Genomic DNA, 24,900 nt, shown 5'->3' on the forward strand with positions numbered 1-24,900 from the left:
TAGAAGTGCACGCAATACTTGAAGTTCCGTACACACCTAGAGTTCCCCATTAAAATGCACACAAACGTACGTCATCGCGGTAGCGCTGGAAGTATTAAGCTGCACGTACAATTAGGTGGCCAAGGACGTGACTGGAAGTGAAATCCAAACACCGAAGACAAAATACGCCCATATTTCTGCATCGGTATGAGGTTTAGGAGGTGATAAGCATACTTGATGCATGAACTCAGAAGTACTAGTATTACTCAGGCACGCTCCCATTCTCCTGCTTATCTGAATGTAAAACAAAGAAGCAGACTAGTACAGGAACTAGTTCTTTACGAGCTGCCAGAGGAAAGCAGCGCCAAAGTGGGCCCCTCCTTTGTCACTGTTCCAAAACGCTCTGAGGCAATATTGCTGACTGCGTGCTTGCATGTGGAAAGCAAAGTCGGAAGCTCGAATTCGTTAGGCTAGCGCGCTGGAGGCGAAGTTCGCATGCTTCGTGTGCTATAGGCAGTCTTTACACACTTAATTGACAGCAGCGCCAAAAACAGCCAACGAGTGCTGGAACGAAATGGGAGGAACGTGGTAAACGTTCGCCGTGACATCTGTGCTCGCTTGTCACCGCGGCAAGTGTGTCCGATATGTGAAAATGTCCAAGTGCACACGAAAGTGTCATAGCACCTTCTGACCGGTGCAAGGTGCCTATACACGTCTGTTGTTCCGTGGTTGTTAGTACACGAACGGACAACTTTCAGTAGCATTGAAGGGAAAGCTACGGAGGCGAAGCGTACGCAAGTCATTAGCAGCGCTCCTGAAAAAAAAAAAGATCACCTATGCTCATTCTTGTCAGTTTAAGCTGAGGAAGTTGAGACGTAAATATGTTATATACAACAACCAAATCAGACAAAGTAAACCACGGAGTGGTAAATTTGACTTATATTTTTCTAGTTTTCTCTCGTACGTTTGGACAAATGCGAAACCGTCTCACGTGAAGGTTACGTTGGTACCACCTCCCCCCCCCCTCAGCATATGTTCCAAAAAACCAAAAGTACTGTCAAGTGCTGCTTGAATACTTAGCATGACGACGCACGTACCCACGCTCCATCACTGTAGCTTTCCCTTAATTGTCGCAGAAGGTTGACCGCGAGTATAGTAAAACTGGCACAGCGAAGCGATTAAAAAAAAACTGTTTCTTTTTCATTTGCTATTTATGTCATTGTTAAACGCAGCATTGATTATTTCTTTTCTCGATTTGCGTCCCGTAAACACACTATTAATGCGTACATGTCTTGCGATCGATTCCGCTTAGCATAGGAGTTAACATAATTGTTTCGTGGGGGGGTCGAGGCAAGCTTATCTCTCTCCTTAAAGGTACACCCCGACCTTTCTGCTATAGTATGTTTTCTTTTTTTCTGCTATCGTACTATTCTGGATTCTATGTTTGCATTTGAGCGCACAAGCTGTAAGTGGTCTATGTTTCAATGCGCGAGCAGCATACTATCGTCACGTGCCCCTTAATTATCTGTACTTGACGGATTTCTTTCCCGCGTTAAACATTGCGAACGGGAAATTTCTTCCCGCTTTCTAGAATTTCTTCCAGGTCTTCGGTGCTCCTACACAAAGTTGCCTCACGTTGTGAACGCACTTAATTACAGCAAAATACGCTTTGACATCTGAAGGCCATGGTATACAAACAAAAATGTTGTATGGTGTTCCATAATGGCTTTACCGCAATACATTTGTGTAATGCGGTGAGTCCTACAGAATGTATTGCAGTTAAGAGAAGGGAGAACTGGCTCAAATACTTAGTGTCAACAAGGTTTCATCATTTAGCATTCTTTAGCGGCGCCTCCAGGACACCAAAGGAGTAACGGGGACAATATTTACCTAAACCTTAGACTTGGAATCCCTGAATATCCTGCGCCGCCCGCTTTACTATACTCTCAGGTGCTCTCCTGAGGCTGCCGTTTAGTGGTATAGTTTTCATTTTCACATGCTAAATGATCTCACCGAGCAATATTAAAGCACATCCGCCATTATGGAACGCATATACCACCCTTGCCGGCGTAAGTTCGTTGGGTGATGGCGAGTTGAACAGAGGCACAAAAACGACACATCGCAGCCGTGCGTTTTGTCCACTTCATGAAAGAGAAGATTGCACGGCAGCGACAAATGTTTCGAAAGTTGAGGCGAACTCAAGAAACTAGTTTATAAGCTGTGTCTAGAACCTTACGACTCAGCGGTAGCTGACGGAAGCGTTCGTTCCCGCACAGGTTCAAGACTTCACCGCTGTTCTGTAGCGGTTGCACCTAACGCCCGTTCTTCGAAAACGCGAAAACAATGGCAAACGTGAAGTCGTGCTTTCTACGTATGATGCCAGGCGTCGCTAGTTCCCTTCCGTGTCACTCCCGCGTTTGTTTGCACCTGGGTTCGCGGACGGTTACAGGTGCGGTGCTAGTACAGATTCAGTCAGCGTTCGCTCACGTCACGAAGGTATGCGACGGCGCTGCCATCAACTTCACTGTCGGTAAAATAGACGGCCGTTCCTACGGGCATTCCAATAAGCGCTTGTTGGCGTAATTAGCGCAAATATTATAGACTCCATCGATGTGAGTTTTTGCTTTAAAAAAAGGATCAGAACACGGGAGGGGGGCATTGTCTTTCTCAAAAATTTTCCGCTGAAGGTTATGCTCAAATGCGCTGCATATCGAAAGAGAAGAAAGAAAATGTCTTCCCTTTTACCTGCACCTTTGCGGTGTTTCATTATTTGAGCTTTTCACATTGCAGAGATTCCTTTGCTTTGAAAGAAGCCGCTTAAGTCCAACGTCAGGACGAAATGTCATTTGGCTAGGGATTATCATTACAGAGAAAAGGCACAGACAACTGCTAAGTAAAAAGCTAGATCCACGAAAGAGCAAAATTAGAAGGCTTTAAAAACTAAGACCGAACAAGAAAATAAACGTACGAATACAGGAGTCTTTGCGGACAAGATTCAAACATATTGGGCAACGTCGCCACGTTTTCTTCATTATTTCTCTCTCTCTCGTCTTTCGGCCTTGTAGATTTTTACGAGGTTAGCGTATTTGTCACTTGCTTGCGCCACGCTGCTTGCTGGCTACGAAGCCGCCGAACGTGACGTCACGAAAGTGCACTTGTGCCACCGTCGCTGTGAGTGCATAGGCAGAGGATAATGCCTTCTACGTGGCACGACGTGCGTTATAAATCCCACTGGCACGAGCTTTGTCAAATGTCAAAAGAACAAAATGGAGAGCTGGCTCTTAGAAGAAGCAGCGGGTGGCAAAGAAGACGCTGAGTGTTAGTGAATTCGTCAGCTCAGTGTTTTTCTGTAGCTGTCGTCCCTATGCAACAAAAAGCCACAAGCGGTTGTGGCCTGAGCTGGTGTTTGCAGTGCCACAAGCGCTACTGTGTGGTGATATAGTATGCGGCGACAGTTACCGGTTGTGGTTGTTCACCGGCTCCCTTTCTTTCTCTCTGTCTACTTTCCTATCTCTTTACCTCATCCTCCCCTCTATCCATAGCGTAGCAAACCGGATTTTCGTTTCTCAAAGTTTCCCAAAGGGTGCGGCATTAACGATGTAATATGTTGTACACTACACATCCTGTACTGCTGGGATGATGTGCCAGTTTGTGTAATTCTTAACTTATTCCCCCATGGCTATAGAGAGGCCGCGCCGACATCAACTGCCAGAATCTCAACTCACACCCAATGAATAACCACCGAACAAATTATGCATTCAATCAGCCATTTGGCATGCGCACAAAGATAATATAATATGTGGGTCTGGGCAAATTAGTGGTTAACGGAGCTTTGCCAGCACAATTCTAACCCTAACTAACGAGGACAAAGCAGTCGTTGTGACAAGGACAACCGATAATGGGGCCAAAAGTAGATCTCGCGGACAGAAACAGTCGACGACAGAACTATAGACGTCATGAAAAGGACAACCGCTTCTCGTTCTCACAACGTCTGCTGTTGTCACCGTGAGTTGACTTCAGGTGACACGCTGGCAGGTGACACGCTGGCAAAATAAATGGCGCACCCATTGGATCATAAGCTTATATGGTTATGTAGGAGCACACTGAATTCATTCCTATAATAGGCCCACTCTACGCCTTCCTGCAGAAAAGCCCAATGCTCTAACAATTAGACCTCAGCCACGCGCCCTTAATTGGGAGCCAAGCAAGTCTTCACTTTATATACACCTAACGCCAATTTCAGGAAACCCCTTACATTTATCGCAAGCAATATCTCGACATTTGCTGATATCTAAACGACGGCCCCTATTCGTTGACAGACAAATAACACTTTCTTTTTCTTAGTTTTTGTAGTTGAGCTTGCACGACAGCGCGACTTTGCATGAGGACCTGCCCTTCCTCTTCCTAGAAAACATGGAGGCCCATCCATTTATTCAGTGAGACAAGTGTGACAGCTGCAGGCAAGTCGCGAGTTCCCGTTAGCGAAGTTCACCGTGAACGCACGCTTTCAGCCGCTTCGACGTTTCGTGCCGGCGAGTCTCGGAAAAGAACCTTTGGTGCCTTGCCAGATGACGCACGAACTACGAGCTTGCTACATTTAGCACTACGAACTTGACGTACATACTGTGCCCACTGTGCGTGATGTAGCGTTATAGTGCATGGTCCGAAGAACGTCCCGTCAGGATCGCTGGCGCATTGGTGGAGCAAGTGAATTTAGGACGAACACACGATCAACGACCGAGGCGCACTGGTAACCCACAGAACTAGTGGTTGATCAAGGGTCAATGAGGCAACGCTCATCCTGTGCGGTTACCTGTGTTTTTCAATAGCAAAAGTGCATTCCGCGCTCACTTGACTAAAGTATACTCTGCCTGTTCGCCGGCGTTCGGTATGCTGAAACAGAGCTAAGACCTTGCAACATCGTGCGTTATATTTAATGATAATTCAAATGAAAGTATATTCAATGCAAAAACGGGTCAATGGAACCAAAATAGAATTTATATAACAATTTTTTAAAGAGATGATTAAATGCAAGGATAAGGAGACGTTGAAAATGCAATGTATTAAAATTAACTGTTTATTCCGCAGTATCTTATACCGATGCACAACTCACTATGCAATGTAGAGTATAAGCAGAACTCATCTTTCCCAATTTTCATTTTTTGTTAATTTTCATTTTTTGTAGAAAACTTCCTGAACCCTGTGACCTATAGGATAATGAGCATTCTGCCCTGAAACAGTGTGACACGTAAAATAAGGCTTTATTCTAGTCCTCTGTGAACTTAACTTTTGGTGCATTTTGGCGAATACTTCTCACATGACGGTTCACCAGATTTCGGTGACTGTTCACATCAGAGTTTGATCATTTTCACAAACATATGTTGACACAAAGACATATGACTGCTGGTTGCTTGTTTTCTTTAGTTTATTATAATCGCTGACGTTTCGACGCAAAATACATAAAAGCCGGCTTTGGTGAAGTCTTTGCTATACTACACACGACACGTATGTACCGATCATGGCAGTGTATACACAATCAATACTACTCATGATGTTCTATATTGATCACATCATATTTTCGTAAACGTTTATCAAGTTAGGTAGATACGTGCTGTGAGACACTACCGAGTTGTGAGGAGCTAGCCCTTCAGTTAAATGTTTGTAGATGCTTTGCAATCGCAATTACAAGCGTAAATGTACAATAACTGACAAGCGTGCTCCGTGCCCTCGCGTTATAGTCCTGACCTCAATATAACATTTCATTTCGTTCAGTGTTCACACTGATCGCAATCGTTTTATGACTACGAAGCGCAAGCCTCCTTCCCGTGCGCAAATGTCAACCGCGCTTCCTTAGGATGAAGGTTCAAAGTTGCATTATTAAGGACCAACAGGTGTCCTCTTCTTCGTGAACACCATATTCCCATGTCTATGATTGTGCTGTTTGCGCTGCCTTTTGAAGAAAATCTTCGGCAGCCGCGCGCGCGCGCGCATGTGTGTGTGTGTGTGTTTGTGTGTGTGTTTGTGTGTGTGTTTGTGTGTGTGTGTGCGTGTGTGTGTGTGTGTGTGTGTGTGTGTGTGTGTGTGCGTTCAACTTTTCCTATCCTATATATTCTGCTGGGACATCGAAATATCGCTCGTCTTATATGTGTGTGTGTATATATAGTTATGGCTGATAATATCGTGCGCTGGCTCCATTAGTAAAATGAAGAAGAAGAGTACGACGTACGTTCGATAAGCACAGTATATTTGACGGACGTTTCGGCTGCTGGACCAGCCTTTGTCAAACGAAACGTCAGTCAAATATACTGTGCTTATTGAACCTACGTCGTACTCTCCGACTTCACATATATATATATATATATATATATATATATATATATATATATATATATATATATATATATATATATATATATATATCATGAATTACGGGCGTTATGCGGATGAAAACTCACTGCACGATATTACAATCCGCCATTCCCAGCAAAACGAACTGGAATTCGATATAATCATAGTTATAGTAAGTATATGCATATGTACAACACCCCCACCCCTCTCCTTAATCATTCTACGTAGTGTCTCACAAACTTGTCCACCTACCTTAAATCATTCTACGCCGAGTCTCACAAGCTTATCCACCTACCCTTAGCTAACGTCAGCCTTGGCTGCGCAGCCTTCAAACTAGACTGCTTGCCGTTTTTTTTTTTTCAGCATTTTGCTTAAACGCGTGAGCGCGCGTGCGCGTCGAAACCGAACGCTTCCAGCGAGCGCGCTCGAAGCACATCTTCGACGAAAGGCTGCGCAATGTGCGTGACCCAGCGCGCGCTGTTGTGGTTGGCCGAATCCCAGCGGAGGCGGCGGCGCAAGAGGAAGCCGAGGTCGAGTACCGGGGCCCGACCACCGTGTCCCAGGGCTCAGAGCTGCGCGTCGAGTGCCTGCTGCCCGCGCACCGGTTTGCCAGCTGGCGCAAGGACCGCGCCGAGGCGCCGCCCCTGGTGCCGGACCCGTGGAACCGGTTCGACATCGAGCACGGTCCGCGCGACCCGCGCATGGGGCGCATCAGCTCCACCCTGACCGTGCTCGGGGCACAGGGAAACCACACCGGCTTCTACTACTGCACCAGCTTCAGCCCGCTGTACCACAGCGTCATGGTCCTGCCGCGAGGCACGCACGCAGCATGCTCTGAAACATTTGGAATCGGGCGTCGAACTCGCGACGCTTTTCGTTCGTGTATATGAGAGCAGTCTTGTCGTTGGCAGGCCCTCTTCGCTAATGTTATGGCTAACATCGCGACACGATTGGCTAGCACATGTTTTATTGCAATTATTAGGGAGATTTAAAAATAGGCCTATAGGAGACCTAAAGTTAGGTGGATGCGCTCCTCCGGGCGTCCAGAACAATAACGTAAATAGGCACACGATATATGTATAGTGCGTTTTTTGTGTGTACATGCTAACCCGCTTGGGGTGCGCGGTTTTTAAAACTCACTGTTATAAGGGGCTGTCGGTGTCTCGTCGAGGCACCGGCAATACTCCTCTGCTCTGAAATGCGATTTAAAAAGATGGTATGAATAAGAAGCAGAAGGAAGATTCCGCGAATAGTAGCGACATACCAAAAGACATCGCTTCGATGAATTTTTTCAACTGGGAAACTTTCCGAGAAACCAATATCGGTTTCCTTTGTAAGTTCGTGCTGCTTTCAGGCGGATGACTTTTCTTTTCCCGCTTTCGTGAAAGCATTTATGTAAGAGTTGAGTTCATGCCGAACAGTTCACAAACGCTCAACTTGACAAAACGAAACATGGAGCAAGTTCAGTTCAGCCAAGTAAAAAAAAAACGGTAGAAGTCGTTCTCGCACATGTTCTTACGAACAATTCTTACGCTAAAACTGTCCGTAAGAGAGTCTTCAGCCAACAGTGATGACGTTCACGGTTAGCGAAAGCTGCAGGCCATTGGCAAACAGCGCTTACGAACGAAAAGCTTTGTGAATACGACCCGTATGCACATCGCTTCTGCGCTTTCGTTCTACCTTGGTTTTTATCCCCCTGCTTTTCTCATATTTCCTGTCCCTTTCCCCGTTAGAACACCACCAACAGATGGATGGCAGATATCACCTGTTAAACATCCCTGCCATCGCCTTTCCTTGTATCTTTATATTTGCATTCATCGTGCTCTGGTGCTTGCAACGTTGTGACCCTAAAAGGCGATAGGGCGAAACTCGAACGAAACGAAATAAAACCGAACATGTTCTCGCGCTCCCGCTTTCGCCAGCTGCATCAGAGGGTTTTCGCTTGATGCGTGTCTAGATGTGGCAGGGTGCGACGAAGCCATTAGCGACACCTGGTAAAGCTGTTTCAAACTAAAATGAGCAGAACTCTACGACGCTGTACGCATGTATGTTGCAAGTCAGCATGCGTTGAGCTGTGATGTGCTCACAATGGAATTATTTTCGTGTGTGTCCCGTCAGGAGCTGCCACGCAACACACTGACATTTTGCAACGTATCTCGGTTGATGGCAGAATCACAGGCCGAAAATACGCTGCGAAGCGGTGTTCTCTAACAGTTCTTCGATTATAATTTAAATTTAACTCGAAAGAATTCAATCACAAGAATGCAATAGGTGTAAGTACGTCTAGTTAGAACTTTCTATTGGCTTTGCTGAGGCTTGGGATGATCTGTTTATGACTCTCCGAATATTTCGCAACCGTATTTACATAGGTGTGCCAAATTGTGCTCTTGAGAAGGTCACGTGAAGAAGTTTATTCATTTGTGCTCTCCTTATGCGTTTCATTTTCTTTTCGTGGCAGCGTTCTTTCCCGTAAGATTTAATGTATTGTGGCAATACTTTTAAGCGTGGTAGGTACAAGGTACCACGACCCGCTGATTTAACGCGAGAAATGAGAGCCTTTGTTGGTGAGCTCGAAGGTAAAAATTCATTACTGTCCACGCCTCAAAAAATGCGAAAGTTTACTATAGCAGAACGTTCCAAAGAGAACCCTAGATGACCAAATTAGTCTCTCACTTAAATTATACTTGCAATTACTTGGGGATCACTTCATTGGTGCTTTCAGGTCTTCTTAGTGTTTGGGCTTATTGACTGTGACGAATCGTAACAGTCAGCGACCGGTGCACCGTACTTCAGCCGACACGAATGCATCTCGAAATAAAATTATACCGTTACCTACACATGCATGTGATTCTGGGCCCGTGTTCACAACATGCACTTTCTTCTTACGCTAAAGTTGTTCGCAAGAGCAGCTGTCAACCAGTCGTGATGTTGGACATACGATCACTGAAAGCGGCTGGCCAGTGGCACTTACCGACTTAAGAATGAAAAGCTCTGTCGATTCTGCCCCTGGTTCAGGCTTAGCAAGATCAGGGATCGGGTTATATAACGCTCCATTGTTCTTTAACTTTAACTGAGGTAAATGCGTACGACGGCTTGCGGTCATGAGTGTGTGAAGGCAGATTGACTCTTTTATAACAAATAACGACAGAAATTTTAAAGCGCTAGCTTTCTTTAGCTACTTTGGCCACATTGCATGGTTGGGTGATTTCGGACGCAATAAACAGGGGCACGTACCCTGTAATCCAAGCTATCTACTATAGCTTGGGCCACCAGGTACGTGTTGACTGCTGTCTTGCCGAGCACACGGCATAGGCCCCCATGGGTATAGGCCCAAAGAGACAACTTGCTACTGGCTACTGCCTGGCTTAGTAGACAACTTGGGTCACTGGGCGTCTGCCGCTGGACATGTGCCAAAACAGACAGCTTCGGCTCTGCGTATGGGATATTGGTATGTATATAACAGTACATATTCTTGGCCAATACCCCCAGGATGGGTGTAACAAGGTGACACGACGAGTATGTATATGTACCCTTAAATATATTGAAGCGATAGCACCCCACCTGCATTAGACAACTCTGGGAGGAACGCGGCCGCTTGACGCATAGCCATTGCAACGAAGTTGCAGTCAAGATGGGGTTTCCATGAAGTTTCAACTAGGGCGCAGTTTATTACAAGATATGCTGCGTCATGGTATCATTCGGCAGCGTGGTTGGCAACGAGAATGCCACTTCGCGTTTCTGCTGATATACCCATAAGCTTTCGTTGTTCACGGACGGCATAGGGATATGCAGTGGGGTATATACCACAGAGCTGTCACCGACATTGAAAATAATCTTCAATTGTTTCTGCCACAATTTTTGCAAAAGCAGCTCCTAAAAACGGGGTTAAGTGGTAGCGGCATGCAAACAAGCAGCTTCGCTAAATGTGTAAACTTCCAAAACAAAACGAAGCTAACTAGAGGAATTTAAAAAAAAACGGTAGTGTAAATTACGCTTCTAAAAGCGAGCCAGTCAGGTGTGAACAGAAACAAAACACAAAACGACGTAGCAAATTACTGGCGAAACAACAAAACGTCTGGCATTGCTTGACCTTTCGTAACATGATGATTGTTTGCTTTTTCCACTGGCATGTTTAGTGACTCCTCGAATTCTCTGCACACACAAACACACGCGCGCACCACATACATATAGCACAAGCACGCGCGCACGCACGCACTTGCATATAAAATAAATTTGCTTGTTTCCGTTCTGTTCTAATTCTCAGTAACAGCGCCTGCTATGGAACGAGTATTTCCTGATTTTACCTCCTTTCATTCGAACGACTACAAATACACGGGAAGCACGATGGCCGTAAGAAACATTTTAAAATGAAAATGTTTATTGTGTACTAGTGTGTAGATGAAGGAAGATGAATGAACCACGACGGCATTTGCACACATAAACAAACCATGATGCCAAGGTCGCAAGACAGTGAAAGCGATTATGCATGCACATTCTGAAGATCTGTTTGTACGCAAGGCTCATCATTAAAAATTTGCCAGAAGCTGCACAAGCAAATGTTACACCAGTCACATCCCCACCCCCGACGTAACGCTATAATTTTCTTTATAGTTATAAGAGTGAGTGAGAAGTTATGATCCCGTGATTAATTCCGAAGCAGAGAATCAGAATCGGTTTTATTATTAGGCTCATAGTATAAAACTTGCAAATATTTATAGAGACCGAAGTCCGAGGGCAGAAGGCTATAGGGGGACCTTCTTTCAAAGCGTAGAAAGTTAGACATGTTGATGATTCATGGCTGTAGTTACAGCCTGAGGCAGTCAAGACGGAGAGGAGTAGACGCATAAACCGTTTACTTTCAGAAAAATGTATCCGAAATATTTCGCGCGGCCTACATATACACGTAATCGCATCGTAGTATCGCCATCGTGGTCCTTCACCATGCAAATATGCATCAGAGAAGATGTATGTACCCAAGCGTACCGATAAATGATAGACAGCAAAACATTCCATGGCATGTCATATTTGCTGATAAATTTATATGAAGAAAATTTAGTTCAACGGGCAGAACACCTGAATACCGCTGGCTACCCTGAGCAGGTTGTGCTATTCGTAGTCAGAAGATTTCGCAAGAGGTTTTGAGGGTGTACAGCTAAATATCAAGAAGCTGCAGGGAACACGAAAAAAGTAGCCTCACACATAATTTGAAGAAAGTTGTGCCACGATCACGTGTCATAGTGGTCTTTTCTGCACTCACAGTACTGACCAGGGGTGGTATTCTGTAAGAGTCCACCTAGTGGACTGTACATTTCGGTCGCTGCTGATTGGATGCAGCCGTACGAGCAAGGAGGAGTCAAGTGGCCCCAACCAATCAGCAGCGGCCGAAATGGACAGTCCACTAGGTGTACTGTCCAAATACTGACCAGTATTTGAAGCCAACAGAACGACCCATATCTGCCGCTCTCGCGGCGCATACTTCAGCCCCCGAGTTCCCTCTGGCAACCTTTGTAAGAAACTGTAATGCATCAAGAGATACTCATTCCTGTGACTGGGAGAGGGGCTGTGTCGCTTTTGCAAACTCAGCCGGCTCACGAGTTTTGCTGGCATTCGGGCCTTTTAGAGTGAGAAGATAAGAAGAAAATACCAAGATTTTGTGCTTACTGTGGTAGTTCTCGTCATCGGCACATTTTTAGGTCAGTTATGAAAGTGCCCTTGCAGCCATGTACGCGATGATGTTCGGCACCTTCCTCTATAGTGACCCCGACAGGATGCTGCAGAGGAAGACTGACGAATGGTCTCATGTTGCTAGATCGTCGATTCCCATTGAACTATTGGAAAAAAGAAATCATACTTGAGCCATGAGCCACACCCGTGTTAATTGTCGCTTTGAAATTCTCCTTGCAAAATATCCATAGCTTAGGGTTGTACTATATCATCGTGTCCGAGCCCACTGCTATATATGCCTTAATTATACAGATTACGCGCGAGGCACGCACGTTTAAATTTGTTATCGTGGAGCTGTGTAGTTATGGATAGTAATGCAGTTATGTGCGGTTACGTGTAGCAGAGTTTGCCTTATCTGCCAACCTGTAAACTTCAGAATTCATGAAATCATCCCTGGACACGACTCTGAGGAGGATAACGGGGTAGTTACATGGAGGTCTTTCATTTTTCTTTAAACTTAATCTGAGCACACACCTTTTGAACGATGCATGCGTACTTCATATTTTGCCTTTAGACGCAGCACGCAAGCAGCAGCAAACTTGTAACTGCTGATACCTACAAGCAACACATTGTTTTTGCATCACAGTGACTCTACCTGCAAATTTTCTGTTGACATCTCCACCTGCTTCGGGAACTTGCTCTAAAAAGGTACCCGTCTGGCATCCTTTCACCATCCAAACACTTCAAATGGAAAGTTCGGAGACCGAAGAGCCAAACTTCTTTCGCGAACAGAACTTAAGTTTACTTAAAATTTATGCACCATTCATAAAGTCGTAAAACGAGCCTAAATTTGTAAACTTTACGAACAGTTTGGGACGCCTGGCAGGTATGGTGTCGACCCAATTATATGTGCACATCTCTGCGTGTTCCGTGGTTCTTTTCAGAACGCTCCTTTCGTACGTTTGCAGAACTTTAGAGGTGTGTGCGTGTTTTTGTGATCTCTTCTCTGCCTTGCTTTTAATGCAAGTATCGTAGCAAACGTTGCATGTATGTTCGGGCTTTATGCAGACCTCCTTCACTGTTTTTCGGTGCTTTCTGTTTACGTTCTTGTCTCGTCTGTGATTACGAGTAGTCCTTTAAATTCGCACCATAATGAATGGGTATTTATCGTACGTGAAAGTTGCCATACTTTCTTCTGTTTCAAAAGGATGAACTGTTGGGCGAGTTGGTATACGGTAACATATTCTTGGTTTATAGCGCGAAGGGACACAGACGAACACTAAAAGCAGACAAGATGAGCGCTAAGACACAAATGTCAAACTACACGCGATATAATTGAGACCTTTCACATTAAAATATTAGAGGAGAAGCGTGTTAGCCAAATCAATATCACTGTTAGACAGTGAATTTAAATATCTTATCAGCACATGCGTCCATATCAAGTGGTGCCTTTTCTTGTTTTGCTTTTTTGGCTACCCTACTTTATGATATGTTTATCTGTTAATTGATATTCTTTAGACAATGTGACGTTTCTTTGTTACATTTTTTTTCAATTGCTTATATATACTGAAGCATAACTGCGAGTCGGCCTAGTTGGAATAGATTCATCTTAAAACATTTTGTGCGCAAACAGGCACGAAGAATAGAAGAAACACAAGGACGAGCGCTTTCTAACGGCTGGTTTTATTTTTGAAGAACCACCTGCTTAAATACCCACAGATCTGCGCGATCTAGTCAACAAAGCACGCATATAGCGCATATAAGACACACAGATCTGTGCTTCTGGGTACCTCTTTAGAGCAAGTTCCCGAAGCAGGTGGAAATGTCAACGGAAAATTTGCAGGTAGAGCGCAGATCTGTGTGTTTTATATGCGCTATAGGCGTGCTTTGTTGACTAGATCGCGCAGCTCTGTGGGTATTTAAGCAGGTGGTTCTTCAAAAATAAAACCAGTTGTTAGAAAGCGCTCGTCCTTGTGTTTCTTCTATTCTTCGTCCCTGTTTGTTTGGGAACAAAAAGTTTTAAGATGAACGCTTATATATGTTGACCTTTTCAATAAAGATTTAGTCGACAGTTAGCGCTCGTCTTGTCTGCTTCTAGTCTTCGTCTGTGTCCCTTCGCGCTATAAACCGAGAGTATCCTGTTTCTTCTGTTCGCTTGCTTTCTCTTTGTCACACGTAATTTTTTTTTAATGAAACTTTCGGCTGTACTAGATATGTACTTACGGTAGGGTAGACGTGCAGCCAGATTCTAGAGTGAAAATATACTCTGGTTGTATTATTATCAATAAAATGCAAATGATAATTTGCGACAGCGAAATGATAAAAGCCGGTCTGGCCAGTACCTCCACAAAAAGAAGGAAAAATAACTGAAAGCAGCGAAAGAAATGCCCAAGATTCTTGAATTATATTTGTAGAAAAAGATGAAAAATTAACTATAGTCGCAACAGGGTCTACACACGGACATTACGACCTAGAGTGTTCTCGTCACGATCGCCGTGTACTTGAAAAACAGCTTTTCACGAAATCTACATACAATTATCCTAGTGATACAAACCCCCGCTCCCTCAACATATTAAATAGCATCCTTCATCGACCTACACCATCTACAATCCCACATGTTTTAATTTAACGAGACCACAAATCCATTTTCTTGGTTCATATTTACGAGCAAATTTGTCCCTGTATAGACAAGGACGAGCGGGCTAAAGGCATTAAAGGGTCAATTTACAAACGACAACCGCACTGGCCCACCACTTCAGCGAAAAGAAAGAAAGAAAGAAAGAAAGAAAGAAAGAAAGAAAGAAAGAAAGAAAGAAAGAAAGAAAGAAAGAAAGAAAGAAAGAAAGAAAGAAAGAAAGAAAGAAAGAAAGAAAGAAAGAAAGAAAGAAAGAAAGAAAGAAAGAAGAAGCGTCTGGCAACTTTACATATCACAGACCCCAAAAAACAGGAAAAGGCAGCGGTGACCGGCGTGTTTCTATGTCAGACATAACAACAGGAGCAGCAGCACAGTGACTGTGCTGATTGCAGCGCCGAACAGGCGCACAAAACTAAAGAAGCGAGCACAGATAAAGAGCACGAGGACAGACGAAAGTGCTGTCGCCTGTCGTTGAAGCTTTTTACGTGTTTCTGTACACTTGTGGCAGGCTCTGTATGGACTACCAAAGTACGTTGAAACGAGACCGTTCATCCAGTCAAGTGACCTAGTTGAACGACTCTGACACTCCCGCGATCTTCTGTGTGCGCGCGTGTGTGTAGGAATCTCTCTCTCTCTCTCTCTCTCTCTCTCTCTCTCTCTCTCTCTGCGTTTGCTTTTACTTTTTTGTCTTTCTGTCTGCCCTCGACCATTCCCCAGCGCAGGGTAACAAACTGGACGTTTATCCTCCGGCTGACCTCCCTGCCTCTCACATATCATTTATCTCCCTCTCTCTCCTTCCACCTAAACCTCATTCACGCTCTGTTGAAAAGCTCGTTGACCGCCCCCATCAAGCGACAAAAGAAATACAAATCGATAACAGCGAAAGTAGACGATCACTTCGCACCCGTGCGCGTCGAGACAATGTAGACGCCATACATTCACGCTGAGCGAGCTACAATGCGAGTCCCCCAAATCAATCGCATCTCTGCACATGTTCGCACGCGTTCCTGTGCAGGTGCATTGAATGACGTGACAACGGCGTCGCGAGAGGCCTGTAAGAATCCCCAATACGTCTTCGGCGCCTCTCGCGGTACGCACGTGCGAGGAATGCTGACGAAGTTTGTTGACGTGTACGGCGTGGTCTTGTCTGGCGGCTGCCGGAACCAACTGGATAAATGCACCGGCTCCTAATGACGCGACGCTGCCGGTGCCACGAGGGCGTAGGTGGAAGAAAATTCCTAGGCGCCAGGCTGTCGCCCTTTATCTTTCTCTCTCTCTAACTGCTTCTTTTTTTTTTTTTTTTGGCGCGCAGCACAAATGGCACTACATCAGTCACGCGCACAGTGCGCTGAAAAGCAAGGAATGCGGCCGTCAAACGTAGCTGCTTCACTGCAAACGCAGCTTTTTCTACTGTTTGCAGCGGTCACTAGTCGTTTTTTGTTCTTATTATAATTATTTTCTTATGCATTTGTTCCTTTCTGTCTAGCGACAACATTTCGGCAAAGATACTATACAGCTGCACGACCTGTCACTATCAGAGTGCCGAGTTGCGTTTACCCCAAGAAATCAGCAAATATATTCGGTAGCTTTTTCGAGGAGACTGCGAAGTTCACGCGGTCTTAAAATGCCGTCGATCGTCAGTCACACTTTGAGAACCGAAATAAATGCGTTCCGCACTTTGCAGCAGACTGGTGCCGACGCACGCGAAGCTTTCTTCTACTGTTCGTTCAGGTCTGAACCACACACTTCTCAATGTTCGTCTAATGAACCTCCGACGATGGCTTAATTAGCGTTCTGATGAAGACAGGGACGCCAGCGGAAACAAGTAAGCAGGACAAGTTGCAAGTCGGCGTTTGTCCCGTTTACTTGTTTACGTCATTTCAAGACTTCGTTCGCGCTGCACAGCTGGCTGTATTCGCGCTCAGTGGGCGATCCCTCAGTGCGGTGTGAACCAAGTGGCCCAGTAAAGCTTTGTCGTAACCCCGGTCAAGCGCCGGTCAGCAGGACTCCCTCTTGCAGGGTCACCGAACCAAAATGTAGCGTAGGTGTGAGAAATGAACTTCATGAAACCGGCAAACTGGTATTCGACTTCCGACCAAAAAGAGGCCGTAGTCTGGCTCTTCAGAAAGTAACGACGGGTGGGCTCTCAAATACGGGGAACCACAGGGACATTGGCCTGACAGGCGTGAATGCCTGCCCAGTGAGAATGAGGAAAAACTGGTTCTTCGAATAAGGGAACACTAAGAATAAACAGAAAAAAATATTTCAATTCGAATTGCTTCGAAATGCGCCTCGCTCTTATCGGGGTCTTAACGTCAGCATTTATTATATGTCCCTGTGGAGAGAAAGGCAAGAGACACGGAGACAGCAGTGCTGTATGTGTACGCTGAGCACGTACTTCGCTGGCTTTCTTTTCGGTTAAACTACCTCACGTACTCGTAGCTTATTCGGTAGTATGCGAAATCCATTTTATTGCTTCCCCTATAGTATTATCGTGTTATGGCTGCACATTTAGTTCGCCTTCTTCAAGATTTTTGCGCAGAAGGTCGAAGTACGGCTACTACACCGATAAATGTTTCGACGTTTATCTTTTAGCCAAATAGTTTCCTAAGGAAAATCACTGGTTTATCTTCATAAAATAAAACGGCCCTGAATCGAGTAGGCCGGGCGTAATATTAAGGTACCAAACGCGCCCTTGTATGAATGTCTATAAGATCGTTATTGTATGCTGTTAAACCTTATTTGTTATTTTTCTTTTTATTTACTTATACAAATATGACCATTTCCTCTATCTAAAGTTCGACATGAGGCTCACAGGAAGGATAACTACCCTGTTTTTCATCTCCTTTCTCTCTCTTTAAAGCTTTCGTTTAAATTTGGGAATTGAGAGATAAAATTTTAATGATGCGAAAGGAATAAATGCCGGCCTCAGACACATTGCTTTAGTCAACTACTGTGCTTGTAGGGAAAGGAAAAGAAAGAAAGAGGACCAAGATGACTGACGATGACGACAGAGGGATGAGGCAAAACACATAGCGGGCAAGACTACTTACAGCCAGGCCCGTACTCATGTACTTACAGCCAGGCCCGTACTCCAGGCCCGTACTCATGTAAGGCCTGGACGGCCTGAAAATAGATTTACTGTCGCGCCAAGGACCCAGTATAACGCCCTCTGACAGTGGCTGCTGTCGAAACGAGGAAGAGCATCGGTCAGCCTATGTCAATCTTCCACGTACTCAGAGCAGTCACATAGCATATGCTTTTAGATTCGTGCGAACGGCACGGCTCAGTGCGTTGCCATATGTGCACGTAACGACGGGTAAACGCCAGCCCCAGCATAAGCCTGTGCAGAAGATTGGCACCGCTGCGCTGAATTTTTGCTCATAATATAAAAGTTATTTTGAGGCCCAGACTCTGGAGTCGTCTGTGGCGATTTTCTGGCTGGTCCCAGTGCTTTTCTGTCATGTTTTATTTTTAGTTGAAATTGAGAGAACGCGGTTGGCGTCAGCTCTCGAAAATGGAATTGTAAGCAGTGGCTTTGAGGTCTGCGAGAGCCTGCCTCGCTTGGGCATCGGCCAATTCATTATCACGTAGCCCGCAGTGACCGGGAACCTACTGAACTGTGATACGGCGGTCACTCTCTTCCGCTAAAGTGTGTAGCTGGGCAGTGTGAAGAGCGAACTCGCGGGGTGATTTCTTTCATTATACGCCTGTAAGTAGCTGCAGAGTCAATTTCGCGTCACTGAATGCTGTCCACACTTGAGGAAGTTGCCGGGAAATGTAGAGAACTGCTTCTCTGATTGCCACTAGTTCCGTGAATGTCGATATTGTTTTGTGATGCAGATGAAACGGTCGAATGGTTCGATGGGTCGGCGCGGCGAAAGCCGCAGCTGGTGCGGACGATGACCCTTAGACGTTTGCATACACTTTTACCAGTTAATTTGGTGCACGGCAAAGAACCCCAGGAGGTCAAAGTTAATCCGCAGTCCCCCCACCTACAGCGTGCTGCATAATCATCTATTCGTTTTGGCAGGTAAAACCCCATAATTTATTTTATTTTTTACGCTTTCTCCAAGGAGGCATATTCATTAGCCTTATATTCAAGTGCGAGTTGTCTGAGGCCTACAATAGGATTAGTCTAACGAGATCACACAAATTGACTTCCTTCATCAAAGAAGCTTTTTTGAAATGGCTATTTCTCTGCGACGCTTAAGAGGATAACAAATGCCGACATGAGTGGCACGGACATGGTAAACACATTGTAGGAAAAATTTATTCGTGCCGGTTATATCTAGATACGTAACTATATGAGCAAGCTATCGTCTTTCTTTCTTTTTTCGAAAAGCGAAAGCTACATGTTCAGTGGAACGAAGGCGGGGACGTGCGTTTTGGAATCATGACATCTTATGGACTGGTGTCAGGTCGAGGTGGATCGGAAATTTTGATATGTCTATGTCTACCGCCTTCCGCGTTGCGCCGCTTTCTTATCGTTGCTCCTAGTAAAATCATAGCTTGGCTAATTAATTTCCTTCTGTGTTTTGTTTACATTGTGATTAAGTATAACTTTGCCTCTGTGTTTGTTTTGTTTCGTTTTTGTTATAGACGCATATTTTTTGCTTTAATTCTAATTACATTTAGTGCCGCTCCATTGTCTCTCAGTGATTACGCACACGTTCCGCAACGCTGACATGTCTTACGTGTGGTCAGAGCAATGATTACTGCACGTTCTTGAAACGAACCGTCTTGTTGCTTGACCTGTACGTCCAGGCTACGTCCACGACAGCACGGGACGCGTGAGTGCCGGCGCCTGCTATCCGCTGGAGGAAGGCAAGCGCCTGGTGCTGGACTGCGACGGCCTGTCCAAGCGCTCGGACCGGTTCCCGTTCACCTGGATGAAGAACAACCGGCGCTTCCTGCCTTCGAGCAACGGGGAGGTGCGGCTCGAGCAGACACGCCTCATCATCGAGAAGGCGCGCCGAGAGGACGCCGGCGTGTACATGTGCTCGGACATGATGTCCACCGGATACGGGCAGTCCACCACAGGCCGGGTGCTGCACGTGGCCAGTACGTGCCGCACGTACGTTTAGATAGATAGATAGATAGATAGATAGATAGATAGATAGATAGATAGATAGATAGATAGATAGATAGATAGATAGATAGATAGATAGATTGATTGATTGATTGATTGATTGATTGATTGATTGATTGATTGATTGATTGATTGATTGATTGATTGATTGATTGATTGATTGATTGATTGATTGATTGATTGAACCGTCAAGGGTCGCTGTGATTATAGAGGTTCCTTGGTGTAGTCCCTGCAGGCAGGCCTAAATTAACCCCACCAGGTGTCGTTGGTCTGCCAGAAAAAGTGATGAAAAAGTCCGTGAACTACTGTAAGGAAGGGGAAAGTTTGGCGGGTGTGGGATGTACGTTTACGTGTCGCGCCTCGCTGAACAGCGCAACCAATATGTGCAGTACAGTCGATATTGCCCTCGCTTTACGCTGCAGCATTTTACAGTAGTGGCACAACTGCTCACATCAAGAGCTCTTGTGCTTCTTTACAAGGTCATAGCGGTGGATTTTACAAAGTATTTTGCTTTCAAATCGGGAGGGCCGACAACGCCTCATGTGATGACATACGGTAGCTAGGGTACTCCAAAATGTTATGTGCCATTGGCCTCGCTACAATTTACAGAGACGATCGCTCGCAATCACAATAGCGCGCTTTGATCAAAGACCGCTATCAGAGGAAATTATTTTGAAATGTCGACCTCACAAGCCGTCGCAGCTGGGGGCGATGAGGGCACTGTTGGAGTTTTCAAGGACGACAGACCTACACAAGCGGCCGTAGCCTGAATTGGTGTTCGTGGCGCCGCAAGTGCTACTGTGGCTAAAGTATGAGGCGATAGTGACTGGCTGTGGTTGTATGTCTGTGCTAGCTGTCTCTTCTTCTCTGTCTATTTTCCTGACTTCCCCCTTCTCTTGTGCAGGTTTCCAAACCGGACTTTCCCTTCTGGTTAGCTTCCATGACTTTCCTCTTTTCCCTCTCTCTCTCTCTCGAGCGGTAGACCGCAACGTGCCTTGTTAGGTCATACAAGTGATGCGCACTTCACTGACCACTGGCAAAAAAGCTATAAAGACAAAAGGGCAACAGTTATGTCTAGGCACTGTCGCGCAATGACGACAGGATGGGCGACGTTCACTAATTAACAGTATTCCTCCGATATACCTTTACACATTTGAAGTAAAGAACGACGGAGAGAAATTCAAAGAGGTTAACAAGCTTAAAAGGTTCGCGCCTGGCTGGTTGCCGTGCACTGGGAGAAAAATAAAAAGGGGAGGACGACTACTATAAGAATTGTCAATGGGAAAACAGCGAATGTGTGCGTGCACACCACAGGAACGCTCACTATATAAGGCAGTCAACTGCGGCTTCAAAATGTTTCCTAACATTCTGGTGGCTCTTTCAATATGTATCACGGGGCTAAGACGACAAGATCATCTCTTCCGCAAGCGGCTTACTGTCCATGGATGCTGATTCGACTACAGCAAACGGGGGAACTCTCTGACATCCGTTGGTAGACGTTATCGCAACCGCAAGGGTTACGCGCTGCCATTGTCAGTCATCCGGATCAGGAGTGAATAATTGTTCGCGAATGCGACCGCCAAAATGCACTCAGTTGCCTTGCGATGGGAGAGTGCGACAGAAGTAGCAAAGGTGCTCGGCGAGCAAAAGAGACAGCGGGTATGGTTCCGTGCGTTCCATTGTTGTAACGTGACGCGACCGACGTACAATCGAGTGAAGTTGCCTGTCGGGACGCTTCCTGACAGTGAGAGTGACAGACGCTGATCTTGTTGACGAGCAAAGAGCGCATGCTGCTAGGTCGGCATACCCTTTAGTAAAGGCGCTGCTTCAGCATATCTCTAATGCTGCCTATAGTCCGCGCTTTCAATTTTGATGGTGCTGCTGTACGTGGCATCCAGCGAAGTATGGTATGTCACGTCCATTCTATACAGGTTGGAGGTAAACTTGTCAAACTTCAGCCAAACCGAAATTCAGCTGGAGACGTACGCGCATTCACGTAGACACGCTGAAAATCAGCAAATACACACCACGCACCCATATTTCTGACTTGCTGCTAAGTGAGGCGAGAAAAGCCATTGGTAAAATTATGCGCGTAATGAATCACGTACGACCCCTATGCAGTAAATACGCATGGGTGCTTGTGTGTTATCGGACGCACCACCACTCGCCTATAGAGAAACAGTTTCTGTCGCTGCGATTGCGCTATTTCCTGTTCACGACCCTGAATTGTCTTGCACGAGGTCAAATCACCTTGCGTCCGAGAGGCTTGCAATTACCGGGTTTTGTTTTTTTTCTTTTTAATAATGTATTGCGGATGTTGGCACCTTGTTGCCACAGTTGCCTATCTTCAGATCATCTGATTCCATGTCATATCTCAAATATCGAGAATGAAAGCATGAGTGACTCGGAAACACCACGAGGCTGGCACTGCGACGCCTATAATCTCAGGTTACGCGCAAATTAACGTGCCTGAACTCTTTCCTGAGTCATCAATCCCGAGATCGAAATCACATAAGTGATTTGGCACTGCAAAGAGCTTCGCGAGAAAACGAATACACGCCGGAAAGGACGCCAAGCGTTCGTGTACGTTTACTCGTAATTATTTGCAACGAAAAAGAAAAATTACTAGACACAGGCGCGAGGTTTACATTTGTGGCATCTCTTATTGCTTCAGTTGTACAGTGTGTGTAAAAAGTGCACGGAGCGCGGTACCTGAGAAAACGTTGAATATTTCTTCTGCTTGGGCCCGCAATTTCAAATTTGCTACCTTTATTGGCGTACGCAACCAACATATATAGTGCTATACTGTTTCACTGCCTGCAAGCTAAAACAAGGATAAGATCAGGCTTTTTCGGGGAACCCACATGACGCAAACTTCTGAATCCTACTCCACATATTCGGTAATTAGCGAGTCTGCATAATAGGGGAAAAAAGAAAAAAATGAGTTATGCTGATACACCGTGAACGAGGAGAAGGGAAACAGAGAGGCTCCATTTTTGTTAATCACGAGTATATAAAGCCAACAGTTAGGCAAAGAAGCCAGTGAAAGCATAGGGGCAAGTTGCTGTGACTGAAATTGAAATGTAGAAAATAATGAAAGAGGAAACGGGGAAATGAAAGTGGACGAAAAAGTAACTTGTCGCAAGTGGGGACAGAGCCCACAACCTTCGCATTATATGGTCGCTGATGCATCATGTCATTTATACAGCTTTGCGACTTTGCACACGAGATGCCCAATATAAAACTGTATATTGTATGAAGCACGCTCCTTCATTTAGGGAGGACGAATGAGCGATACCTTTATGCTGTTCGTTGGTCAGGTTAAACAAGGAAAGCCAAGAATCCAGTGGATCGTGCCTGATAAAGACACAAAATTTAATGATACGCACGCACAAAACAGAGAGAGAGAGAAAGAGACGGGGGGAGGGGTCTAGAAGGAAAAACATTGCAGAGAACGCCCGTATAGAATGTTGTGCGAATCTGTCACCTACATACCGTCTCGTTATTCTGACCTTTCTGACCTCGCCTAAACTACAAGAGGCCAAAGAAAACGCTAAGGGTTAAGAAAAGAACTCGCATTATGGATCAGGTTTTTTTTTTCTACTTTAGTTTTCGCATGATTTACCCCGCGGCATATTATTTAAATAAATGCGTGCACTCGTGTATTGTGAGAAAGCTTCATAACTGGTCAGTGCAACTTATCGTATAATTAACTGTTCGTATACTCTGTGGGCTGGTCTGTTCATATTCCGGCACATCTTAGTTCTCTTGTGATTTTCTTCACAATCACGACGAAAGTCTCGATCTCCGTGCACTTTGCCTTTCTTTCGTTTTTGCAAGTGAATATTGTAACTTTCTGCGATTTTGTTTTCATAATCTTGTGCCTGCGAGAGGCACCGGCTGCGCCTTCTCTGACGCGTGTGATCTATGGGAAAGAAATAATGAAAATAAAGTCGAAGCACGGCAACCAGCTATCGCTGTGATACAGTGCTATCCCCCATTCCACGTTTGCCATGAAGTCGTGGTGTGATTCGCGTTCGTGTTGCTCCTCTAAAGAGAGGCGATAAAGAACAAACAACTATGACTGGCAAGGCTGATTTCGCCTTAGCAATCGCACATTAATTAACAGAACGCATGAAAATACAGTACTAAACTATAACCAACAAGCAATAAAAATTACGCTAACATGTGCTACACACACTGATAGCGATCCCACTCTTTTTTTATCCCCTTACTATAGTTTTACCGCTGGTTGCAATATTGCGGGAGACAGCTTTGGCCATTGCTGCCGCGTCTGTCACCTTTCTAGAAACACTGTATCGAATTGACAGCACCGTCTTGACGTCAATAGACATTTCACATTCCCTGCGCTTTTGTTGACTTCGGCAACCTTCCGCAGCCATTTCATTCTCCGGGTAATAACAGGTGGGGTTTTACTCCACAAAGCTGTACAATGACTTATGAGAGACGCCTTATAGCGAAGAGCCACACAGTCGCTCCCACGAAAGAGACCAATGGGTGTTATCCCGTTGTCACGGGCAGACGCTGCAGCACAGCATCGTCGTTTACTCGATCGGCAAATAACATTTGGAATTAGTCTATTAAGAATGTTTGCTAATGCTCAGTTAAGCTCGCTCGGCGCTTTGTTGGGACGCCAACTGCTGCTCGAAGTCTCGCGCAGTGAGGCCACGTTATTCCTTCCTTTGTGGCTGAACGTCGATTTCACTAATCCTCGCTCATCCCTGTTTGTAATGACTTAGGGTACCACGATGCAACGCTTGCGGTTCCAACGAAACCGCAGAACGCGTTCTCGGCGAGGGTTCTCAAGACAAACGCAGAAGCTCTCTCCGCGCTACACTACGCATGCTGGACAACCGATCGTTCACTGAGCTAAAGGCGATACAATGAAGGCCTCAGGTGTCGAATGTGTGCACAAAGCCAAAGGCTGTGCGCAGCCGCATGGAACGCCGCCAGCCAAAGTTAGTGAAAAAAAAAATTGCTGTATTGTGTGCGACCACATATAAATATGTGGGGGTGAAGGGGCATCTGCGTGCATGCGTTCTCCTTCTTGTTCCTTTTTTTTTCTCCTTCCTTTTATCCCTCCTCCTGTGCAGGGCAGGAAACCGGATGCAATGCCGGTTAACTTCCTCTTCCTCTCCAAGGAATAATTTCGGCCGCGTGG

The 24,900-nt window shown here is 45.4% G+C and overlaps 1 protein-coding gene across 2 annotated transcripts in view; it reads left to right on the forward strand.

Annotated features, from left to right (window-relative positions):
• Positions 1 to 24,900, forward strand: part of LOC135902427 (neuroplastin-like) — a 64,394-nt gene that overhangs the window by 659 nt on the left and 38,835 nt on the right. The window contains exons 2-3 of one of the 2 annotated variants that reach the window (XM_065432475.2): positions 6,829 to 7,143; positions 19,394 to 19,690. In XM_065432475.2, coding sequence (XP_065288547.1) covers positions 6,829 to 7,143; positions 19,394 to 19,690 — 612 coding nt within the window. The remainder of the gene's footprint in view (positions 1 to 6,828; positions 7,144 to 19,393; positions 19,691 to 24,900) is intronic. The other variant, XM_065432476.2, reaches the window with a different exon arrangement.

The sequence above is a fragment of the Dermacentor albipictus genome, chromosome 1, assembly GCF_038994185.2.
Source record: "Dermacentor albipictus isolate Rhodes 1998 colony chromosome 1, USDA_Dalb.pri_finalv2, whole genome shotgun sequence".
Taxonomy (NCBI): Eukaryota; Metazoa; Arthropoda; class Arachnida; order Ixodida; family Ixodidae; genus Dermacentor; species Dermacentor albipictus.